This window comes from Symphalangus syndactylus, chromosome 22 (assembly GCF_028878055.3).
Source record: "Symphalangus syndactylus isolate Jambi chromosome 22, NHGRI_mSymSyn1-v2.1_pri, whole genome shotgun sequence".
Taxonomy (NCBI): Eukaryota; Metazoa; Chordata; class Mammalia; order Primates; family Hylobatidae; genus Symphalangus; species Symphalangus syndactylus.
The window spans coordinates 17,268,007-17,279,315 of record NC_072444.2 but is presented as its reverse complement, the minus strand read 5'-3'; the positions used below and the strand labels follow the sequence as shown (position 1 = coordinate 17,279,315).

Genomic DNA, 11,309 nt, shown 5'->3' with positions numbered 1-11,309 from the left:
CAGACTCGCAATCCACCGACCTGGAGCTCACAGCCTCCGCCCTCCTGGCCCAGCGGCCCCCACCCGACCCCACCCGACCCAGGCCGGTTCCGGTCACGCCGGAAGCACGTGGCCCCCCACCCCGCGGCGTTGCCCGGAGACCAGGGCTGTTTACCAGCAGGACAGAGCCGGGGCGCAGGCGGCGGATGGAGCGGAACGGCTAGGTGAGCGCGGCTGCCCGATCCCGCGGCCTGCCCTTGGCCTCCGCCGGGCCTGGAAGGGGCCGGGGGAGGCCATCCCCGAGCCCCCAGCACATCACCAGGGAGGACCTCCCCAGACCCAACCCCGGGGACGCGAACCCCGGGAGACGGGCGAGGAGCCTGGAGAGAAGTCTGCTCCGGAGGCAAAGCAAGCCTGGCCAGAGCTCACCTTTACCAAAATAGGGTGACTCCCGGGCTCTGCAGAAACCGAGGGACCTATGCAACCGCTTGACCATGCCCTCCAGGCTGGGATGTAGCGACGGGGACACAGACCCAGGGAGAGAAAAGGATGTCCCAGTCTCCGGCAGGGCAGAGACCGGAACCAGATGGACCCACCCCCAGTCCTGTGCTCGTTCACTGAAGTCAATTCTCGCTTTCTAAACGCTCTTTCTCGCCCCTCCCCCAGATCCCTCCTCTGCCCCTTAAGCCTGTTGCCTTCTAGGGCGCTGGAACTTGGACATAATTGAGTTATCCCCACCACCTCCCTGCCCTTCTGACGCTGGAATCATCCCCAATTCTCTATCCAAACATTTGATCACTTGGTGGCTTGTGGTTCAGTGTGGCACTCTGCATAGGACAGTGTATTCTAATCACTAGTTTGGGGTAGAACTGGGAATGGTACCAGAGTTTTTTCATTCTCAGGCCAACCACCATCTCCTGTTGGTTCTTCAGAGCATTTTTATCCTGAAAGCCCGGTGGGGGTGTGGGTTGAGGGGGGCGGGATGGCAACGGATAGGATTAACTGATACAGTTTTAAAAGACCAATTCAAATGTATGTATCTTGGTATATACCAGCAGATGGTGTGTAGGTGGTTATATTTTACTGCATATACTGTAGGCTTAGATTTGGGTTGTGAGTGAAATAGGGTGGTCTGACCCTGTGGTGGGTGGTGGGCACCCTTAGAAAGCAGGAGCCCTGCTTTAGCTTCTCCCATCCACATTTCCTTCTTTCCAGTTGATTTGGTGATGAATCTTAAGGAATGGGCACCTGCCCTTCTGGCAACTTCTTGGAAACAGTTGGCAGTGTTTGCTTCCTGACTCCTAGCAGGCCGCTGGGGTGCAGCTATTGTGTTTAAGTAAACAGGCCACTCGCCTATTCAGCTTGGCAGCTTGATAGATGCCTACGCCTAGATCTTGTCAAATCAGTTTGTGGTTGAGCGGCTGCCAGGCCTAGAGGTGGTGAAATGAACTGAGCAGGGATAATCACGGCTGCTGCTAGGAGCCTTCCTGGACTAAGGGTGGTGGGCAGGGTTCAGGACCCGAGGGGTGAATATAAAGGCACAGTTGGCCCAGATCCCCAAACACCTGTTTCCCCACCGCCCCATCCCTATGTGATGGATGCTGGGGAGAGCTGGTGTTCCCTCCGTGTAACAGATGGTCCCTGTGCTCAGGAGGAGGCAGTGGGTTATGAAAGCAGGTTGGATATAATGGTTTTACCTGAAGGAGGTGTTAGTCTCTAAATAACCATGAGTGGGCTCCTAGGAATTAGTCATAATTGAGGTTTTTCTCTGAGATAGCTCACAGTCATGTTATCTTATGACCAGGGTGTCTTGAATATGACACCCCCTGAACATGGATAATTATATAGAACCAAAAGGTATAGAAAGTGCATGCACATACTCAAGTTTTACTGTTAAAAATAATCCCGCAGAGAGCCTGTGAGAACACATGACTCTCCTCATCAAAGTTGTTAAGGAAGAGGTTTCTAAGTTACCAAACTCACTGACAGTTAAACCTTCCTGAGGCATGTGTGGGTGTTGGAAGCCAAGCCTGTGATAATTCTGTAGAAGCTGTGGCAAATTAATAGCCATTCCACAAGTGGGGAGGGTGGGCTGAGAGGGGCGTGGGTTTGCCTGTGGAGCTTATCTTTGGCAGAACAGTTGGACAGTTATGACCTTCTCCTGCCATCCTGAGTGAAAGTGCAGAGCTGCTAATTGCCAGAGAAAGACTTGAGAACGAGACTAAAGGGGGAAAAACACATTCTTCACAGTTGATCAGAAAATAGATGAAATTAACAAGGAGATGGGCAGTCTTTTTTGATGCCAAAACTTTGCTAAGGGGAAGGCTCCTGAGCTACTAGCAGCCAGACTGGGTGTGAAAGACGAGGGAGAAGTGGAAAACGGGAGCGGAGAGAGACTCAGGCTGTGAGTAGAATGCAGCAGACATAGAGGCCTTTAAAAGAGGGTAGCTTTGTCCAAGATTTTGAATTGAGCAGGACATCAGGAAGATACAGAGATATTGTGTTGTGTTTGGTCCTGGTTTGAGTGGAGAGGAAGCAGATACTCCCTAAAATTAGGCAGCAGTGGTTACATGTGCAGAATGGTAAGGTTAGAATACAAACCCTGAGAGGCTCAGATTACGTTGTTCAAGATTTTGTGATGAAAGGAGTGAATTTGCAGGAAGTGCAAATCAGTCTGTGGGAAGTGAATTTGAGGTAAGTAAAATGTGCAATTAGAAGAGAAGTGATCAACTCAGGATTTTTTTTTCACATGTTTTTGAGGCAACTGCATAGGTGGTAGCTCATTGCCGTCCACCTCCCTGCATTTCTGTGCAGTGGACAGGGCAGGCATGAGTTTCAGGACTCACCCAGCTAGTTGACTAGGAGTAGAATCACCGAGGACACAAGGGGAAAAGTTCTAGAGCAAAACAAGGAAGGCTTTTGAACTTAGCACATAGAAAGCACTAAACAGACAACCCAAAGCAAACAACAGCAGCAACAAAAAGCGCTTAACATTTAATTAAGTTTCTACCATGCACTAAGCCTGGTGCTTCCCGCCTTACCTACGTTATTTCATGTTATTATCCTCATGTTACAGACAAAAAGACTGATGTTCTGAGGTATTTAAGTAATACCTCTAAGATCATTTAGCTAATTTGATAGATGAGGAAAGTTTTGTGCCAGACAGGTAGAGTGATTGCCCCTTGATCAGGTAGCTAGCCAGTGGCAGAGAAGCTGAAATTGAACCCACACCTTGTGACACCTGGTCCTCTGTCGTTTGCTCCCAAATATGCTGTTTCTTGGGGACCATGAGTCACTGGAAAGTCACCAGAAGGTCTTTAGAAGGGTAGGAGAGGCCAGGTCAGCTTTCGAGCAGAGAAGGTAGGAGTCACAGTGGTGGTCAGGATTCAGAGGGAGGCAGGGAGCCCAATAAGATGTCTGCAATGTTTAGGGGAAGATGGAACTGGAGATTGGGAGGAGGAGGTGCTGGTAGTAGTGTTAGTGAAGTGGCCACCAAGATGGCAATGAAAGAGGAGGTGTCATGGTTTAGCAATTCCGGGTCTGCACAGAGAAATGTTCACGCCTCCCACCATGCTTCAGTTCATTGCTTCTGGTGGATTTAACCAGCACTCACACAGACTTTTGGTGGGAGATCCAAATACAGAGGCCCCAGGGTGCCTATCAGGTAGCTGGGAAGACAGAAGTCTGAACAGCTCAGGAGGCTGAAGCACAAGAATTGCTTGAACCTGGGAGGCGGAGATTGCAATGAGCTGAGATGGTGCCACTGCATTGCAGCCTGAGTGATGGAGTGAGACTCTGTCTCAAAAAAAAAAAAAAAAAAAAAAAGAAAAAAGAAAAAAAGAAATGTGAGCAGCTAGCAGACATACAGAATGTGATGTGCTGGGCTCAGGAAGCAGCTTGTATGGGTACAGAAGACACAGGGCCGGGTGTCACAAGACCTGGGTCCTATCTCCAGCTCTGCCACCAGCTGGCTGTGTGACTGTCGGGAAATCACTACCTTTCTGGCTCGTACATCTGTAGAATTAGCATGCGCCCAGAGTTGCTGTAGGACAGGGACCAACAAATGATGGCCCACAGCCCAAATCCGGCCCGTCACCTATTTTGTGTGGCTCATGAACTAAGAATAGCTTTCACATTTTTAAATCATTGAAAAAGAATCAAAAGAGAGTATTTTGTGACACATGAAAATTATCTGAAATTCAAATTTCAGAGTCCAAAAATGAAGTTTTATTGAAACACAGCAGGTTTTCTGTTTTTTACCAGAAACGTCCCCCCTCCTAAAAGAATAAGAATTAGTCCCCCACCTTAATCACGCTCTGGTGCAATACTTTTTATTTTCTTCATAGCGGTTGTTACTCTTTGAAAATGTCTACTTACTTGTGGGTTTTAACCCCTGTCTTTCCTCACTATAATAATTTACGTTGCAAGGACTTCGTTTTGCTGATCTCTCGCAAAGTGCCTAAAATAAATGAATGCATGCCTGAATGAACAAATTGCAGCTGGTGCCCCTTACTAGATGCCAGAAATTTGTGCTTATTCTGGGCACTCAGGGAGGGAATGGCTTGGATCTAGGAGTCCCCGGAAGTTTAACCCACGGTCTCCTGTTTTTTTCCTGCTTCCTTAGGGGTCTTGAGAAGCAATGGCCACAGAAGCCCCTGTGAATATAGCACCACCTGAGTGTAGCACTGTTGTCAGCACAGCAGTTGACAACCTCATTTGGCAGCCAAATTCACTAAATATGCACATGATACGGCCCAAGTCTGCCAAGCGACGGGCAAGACCGAGTCTGCAAAAATCCCAGGGCACGGAGGTGTGCGCTCATCATATACCATCTCTGCCTCCAGCCATTCCCTATGAGTCGCCAAGCAGCCAAAAACCAGGAGCCTGTGCACCCACATCTCCAAACCAGGGAGCTTCTGATGAGATCCCTGAGCTGCTGCAGCAAGTACCCATTGGGGCTTCCTCTTCTCTCAATAAGTATCCAGTCCTTCCTTCCATCAACAGAAAGAACCTGGAGGAGGAGGCTGTGGAAACCGTTGCCAAAAAGGCCAGCTCACTGCAACTGAGCAGTATCCGGGCTCTTTACCAAGAGGAGACGGGCACCATGAAGACAAGTGAAGAAGATTCCAGAGCCCGAGCTTGTGCCGTGGAGAGGAAATTCATCGTCCGAACCAAGAAACAGGGCTCTTCCAGGGCTGGAAATCTGGAGGAACCATCGGACCAAGAACCAAGGTTGCTGCTTGCTGTCAGATCACCAACAGGCCAAAGGTTTGTACGCCATTTCCGGCCAACTGATGATTTGCAAACCATCGTTGCTGTGGCCGAACAGAAAAACAAAACCTCCTACCGACACTGCAGCATTGAAACAATGGAGGTGCCCAGGAGGCGATTTTCTGACCTCACCAAATCTCTGCAAGAGTGCAGAATCCCCCACAAGTCTGTGCTGGGCATCTCACTGGAAGATGGGGAAGGGTGGCCCTGAGTTCACAGCCATCCAGCTGAGGTCCTGGGTCTCTGAGCAAAGGAGCATGCTTGGGCGTCATGGCCTCCCAGGCAGCCTGTTTCAAGTGCCATGTGGACCTGGTGCAGCTGGGAAGCTTGGGACTCTCGTCTCCACTGTGTGTCCTCTGAAGCAGTGAAGTCTGTGCCTGCGCCGAGCGTGCTAAGAAGTCTCCCTTCCAGCTGTTCCATTCTCTCCACCACCAGCGTAACTGGCAAGTTACCAAGGCTGCTCCTGAAACAGCGGTGATCACGACTTCTCCTTTCCTTCTAAACTGACGGTCCTTCTAAACTGACGGTCCTTTTGGAACACCAGCTTGCCTTTACAGTGAACTGTGATTCTCTTGAAGCCAATGTTTTCCTGTCTGTATTTGATGCAGGATTAAACGTTTCCCAGAGAGGATTCTTGTCTGGTAAATAACCACGGTGTAGGAACTATCTAACTGGCATTTGTGTTTCTTGCAAGTATTTTAAAGAAACAGGCTGTTGACCCCGTCTTTGGAAGTAGCCCTTTGCCATGCATGCTCAGTTTCTTAGGGATTTACTATTTGTGTGAGGTGGCATCTAAGGAAAGAATGGGTTTTCTTCCCCAAAACATCAGCATTTCTAAAATAGTCCTAAAGCTTGAAAGTAAGTTGCTTCCATGAGCATGGATTACCCAGTAGCTACTTTTGAATAGAGACTGAGTAGGTTTACAACTTCCGGTAGCTACTCTGTGGGCTGAATTCTTCCAAAACTGAGAAAAGCCAGTGCGATCTGATTTCTTTTGCTTTTGTCAGTAATGGAATCTTTTGTTTTTAAAATGTACAAACCTATAAGTCTAAACAGGTTTGTACTGACAACCTCCTTGGCTTATCTGGGAGTAGAGCAATTGTTTTATTCCCCAGTTTCAGTGTGTTGCCCACTTCAAACATGGCGTGTCCTTTGGACCTGTGACAGAGGTGCCTGTTCTGACTTAGAACCTCTGGGTGGGGGGGTGCCTTGGTCTTGTGTTACTTTGCTGTGCCTGTGCTGAGAGACCATGTGCCCAAGCATCTGGTTGACCGGCATGAAATACATCAGCCTGTCTTAGCCTGAGCTGCTTTGAAGACCACGGGGTCTTGTGTTCCCAACTTTGAAGTGGTGATGTGGACAATTTGCCAGTGTTCTCTTCTATTGTAAGTTCAGCCAGACTCCATGACTCATCTGATCCCTTTTATGGCCAAATCATCCTTCAGAGTAGGGAACACTCAGGCATTCTGTGCATGTTCCCCCAGAGCATGGTCAACACAAAGTCCTGAGTTCTGGTGTGTGCCCCCGCCTCCTGGGTATACAGAGAGAAGGCGGGAATCAGGAGTTCCAGAAGCATATCAATGTGGCTACCCAAGCAACAAGCGCATCTTGTGCTCAGATAAGGTGCATGGTTGGGAGTATTTTTTCTCGCACACTGAGGCTTAGCAGTGGAGATGGGCACTGCTGCCATTTGCTCAGAAGAAGGCTGGTCTTGTCCTAACTGCATCCCACCCTGCCCAGATCACTCTAGAATAGGTCATTTCTGAATGTTTTACAGAATTTCTTAATACCATCCTGGTTTGGTCAGCCATTCCTTTGATTGGAAAGATCAGCTGGGGCCAGTGGTGCCTCGGGCAGGCCCACACAACTGGCCACCTCTTCCTGTTAATGACCACAGCAGACAGAACTTGAGCCCAGCACCTAAAAGTACAGGAATTTCACTTCCCACCAGGACTCGAGCACATAACTCTGTGTCTGATCTAGGAGGCTGGGGGAAGAGCCTCCCATAAAATCACACCTACTCTGTGGTAAGAATAAAATCCCACCCACCTGGGACTTGGTAATTTCTCCAGACAGGAAAGCTTTAGAAAAACTTGAGTGAAATGGAGCAAGCTTGAAGGAGTTAGAATCTTCTGCGCTTAGGGTTTGCTGCTGCTGGTGAGCTTAGAATTTTAGGGTTGGGAAAAAGTGGAAGGCATAAGCATAGAAATATTTTAGGATATTTTAGGATATGTGAATAAAGCTAGACTCAAACCATCATAATAAGCTTTTTTTTTTTGGACAAAAGATGATACTAACAATAAAAACCAACTTGTGTGAAAGTGAGTCAGTGGAGAAGTGCATCTCGTATTTTAACCTAAGACTTCAGCTCCCACACACGACTGGACAGAGGGGTGTGTTAGTCTGATCTTCAGTTTTCTCATTGGGAAAGCACTTGTTCCACTGTTAGAACCAAGTCCTCCTCCCCAGACACTTCCGATGCCCACTGCAGAAGTTCCGGGGCTCCTGCCTTCAGCTTCTGTCACAGCACTTAGCTTGTCTGGATAAGAGTCACCTGAGTTTTTCCTAAACATCATTCCAAGTACTCTGATTTTGAGGATTGGCAAGAACAAACTAAATCAGAATTCAGAGTTCCTGATGGCTCCACATGTTGCATTGCAGCTGAGGCCCCCTGTCCTAAATGGGCTTAAGTGGCCTAGCACACTCCTCTTGGTGGCTTTGGGTGGGTCAGCCTTGCCTAATTTGGGGTCATAGACCTCAGTTATTCATTTAACCAATGGCCATTGAGGGCTTACCCGGTGCCACACTTTGAGACAAGTATGGGTGTCCTGAAAAGAAAGTGTTGGCAAGAAAACATGAACCCACCATTGGACTCTCAACTCAAACCTTACTGAAGTCAGTGGCTATAGCTTTATCTGCAAAGGACCCCAGAGTGAGGATCCCACATCGTTACTACTGGCTCTTCTCCCCACCTTCTGGAGATGCTAAGGAAACTCTTCCCCACCTTTTCTAGTGATGGCGTGGGAACTTTGCATAGGACAAACCTTCACTATAGATTACTCCAGTATATTCCCTCATAAAGTCCAATAGGTAAATTAGTCTTGGCAGCAGAAGGAACAGCAGGAGAAGTAAGTGATTCATCATCTAGAATCCAGAAAATTTGCACCAGCAGATGGCAGGTGGTTATAACAACAGTTCTTGCCCTGAGAGTATCTGGGGACCCAGCCAACAGCCATCAAGCCAGGGCACTCCTGCAGAAGAGATGGCTTGTGAACACGACTGTGGACCCAGAGTCACCCCAGAGCTCCCATATAAAATGCTTCACAGACAGAGAAACTAAGAGCAGCCTTGGGGCACTCATTCCAATTCATAACCTTAAAGACTAGAGCCAGATCCACCCACGTTACAAAAGCAGGCATTCGAGGAACCAAACTTTGCTTTTGTTCATGCTCTTACCTGCCATTTTAAATGGGCTTCTAATGTCAAATAAAGCCACCCTGCCTCTTGGGACAAAGATGATTCTCTTTACTTAGTTTTTAAAATAAAGTCCTCATAAGAAGTTTGGATAAAAGAGCCTTTTACATGGTAAGAGGATCTACTTTTCTACCTTTTAAACGGAATAATGAAGAAAGCTGTATTAGTTTGCTTTAGTGTTAGTTTAGAAGTCATTCTGAGAATTAAGCAGGAACATCTGTTTTCTTAGTCCATTAAGGCAACACCCCACAATAAAGTTAAAAGTTCATGAGCCTATTGACTCTCATCCAGAAACCAGAACCAACCAAACCCCACCATGTAACAGGGAAGGCCCGAGGTCACTTCGGAGGAGTTAGCAATCAAAGGAGAACAGACTTTTGGTGACTCAGTTACCAACACACAACACTCATAAAACTAAAATTGGGTGTTTTATTTTTTGTCTACACGGGTGGCGTGCCACTTTCCTTTCCTGATTAGGGAAGCTTCTCCCAGCCCTGACGTTCATCTGTGTGCCTTTATGTTCAAACAGTTTAGGAAGCAGCAGCCCTCCTAACAGTCGACGCGGAAGCACAAATCTCTGGAGGTATTTTTGGACACACTTAAATCCAATCCCAAGAGGCTGAACGACTGTGGTGACAAATGCCCGCGGGTAAAACTGAGCAAGGCTCATTCAGACTGTCCTGCTCAGAGGCGCCCTCTGGCTGCCGTGTTGAGGGGCTGGGGTGGAAGATAGAAGACGGAGTGCTGGAGATACGAAGGTGACCCCAGAGAGAGGTGATGGTGGCTTGGGCCAGGGTGGTAGCCACAGATGTCATGAGAGGTGGCCAGATTCTGGACATATAATCCATTTTCTTAAGGAGGGGAAAAAAGGAGGGTATTTGACAAGTTGGGATTTACCCAGGTGGACTTAGCTTGACCAATATCGCCAACGTGGATTGTTTCCGCAAAAACAAACAAGCAAACAACCACCACGCAGCAAAGCACATGGCAGGCGGGGAAAGACACTGACCAGCAGGAACACTCCTATCAAGGAAATGCATGGGTGTTTTTGGACAAAGTGTACAGAGAAAATCAAAGCTATTCATTGCTTTAATTAAGAGCTAAAACTAAGGTCACTGTTTCACTTAATGTTTAGATGTAAGTTAAAAGTATCATCTAACTCTAGGGCTATGATATGACTGCTGACCAAGGTTACTTAATAAGAAATCCTTCTTCTAGTTAAATACATTGTTTATCTCTATCTCCTGTCCTTCATCCTTCCCTTTCTTGCCACCCTTCCCTCCATTTATTCCAGTCCAGCAGCTGACTGGGGATGCATTTCTTCTTGGGAAGGCAAACAAAGCCATCACTCTGGGGCTTAATTAATAAAGCTCCTAGTTTCATAGTTTTCATGCTCACCTCATGTTTATATGAGGGGATCTGTGCAGTGGGGCCTTGGTCCCTTTTGTGACTGGCTAAGAGCTGCGTCTCTCTGACATTTGTTCTCTTTGATGGGAGACGTAGGTGTCATGGGTCCACTCTGGCTGGTGAGCACCTCCAGCAGACAGCCTGGGTCTGCTCTAGCTCTAGCCACCGTTAACAAGAATGGCCAGCCACCTGCAGACGAACCCTGGGAGAATGGCGGGGGTGCCCACCCTGCCAGCTGGGACATATTCTCTGGAAACTGCTGCCCCCACCCCACCACCTGCATACAACCCTGGGATCCTGAGGATATCAGCCCAGACCAGACATAAGCATAGCAGGTCCTGAAGACTCTGGATCTGGACTCTTGGCCACTCCGTAGAGGATTTCCCCAGCTGAGGCCTGGACCTCAGCTCGCTCTTTTCCTTCTTTTCTTGTTTTTAGATGGAGTCTCACTCTGTCACCCAGGCTGGAGTGCAGTGGCTCAATCTCGGCTCACTGCAACCTCAGCATCCCGGGTGCAAGCGATTCTCCCACCTCAGACTCCCGAGTAGCTGGGACTACAGCTGCGCACCACCATGCCCAGTTAATTTTTTGTATTTTAGTAGAGACGGGGTCTCACCATGTTGTTCAGGGTGGTCTCAAACTCCTGAGCTCAGGCAGTCAGCCCACCTCAGCCTCCCAAAGTGCTAGGATTACAGTCTCGAGCCATTGCGCCCAGTGCTTTTTTTGTTCTTAATGGAGTTCCCAGCAGGCTGTCATCTGATTCAAATAATCCGTAACAAATTTATCCAACAAATACATATTAAGCACCTAGATGGCAGGCACATATCAGGCTCATCAGTGAACAGAACAGGCCAAAACTCCCTCCTCCCACATATTAATGGGAGGAGACAGAAAATGAATATACATAATTAATATAGAATGGTGGAAGAGGATACATGCCATGGGAAAGAGAAAGTAGAGGCTGGGCGCAGTGGCTCAGGCCTGTAATCCCAGCACTTTGGGAGGCCAAGGAGGGAGGTACACGAGACCAGCCTGACCAACATGGTGAAACCCTGTCTCTACTAAAAATACAAAAATTAGCCAGGCATGGTGGCATGTGCCTGTAATCTCAGCTACTCAGGAGGCTGAGGCAGGAGAATTGCTTGAACCTGGGAGATGGAGGTTGCATTGAGCCGAGA

At 48.2% G+C, this 11,309-nt stretch overlaps 1 protein-coding gene across 1 annotated transcript; it reads left to right on the top strand.

Annotated features, from left to right (window-relative positions):
* Window positions 1-104: 104 nt before the first annotated feature.
* UBXN10 (UBX domain protein 10) lies at window positions 105-5,916 on the top strand. The gene is made up of 2 exons (XM_055262060.2): window positions 105-203; window positions 4,604-5,916. Exon 2 carries the CDS (start codon window positions 4,619-4,621, stop codon window positions 5,459-5,461), a length of 843 nt encoding a protein of 280 aa, XP_055118035.1. The 5' UTR covers window positions 105-203; window positions 4,604-4,618; the 3' UTR covers window positions 5,462-5,916.
* The last annotated feature ends 5,393 nt before the right edge of the window (window positions 5,917-11,309 follow it).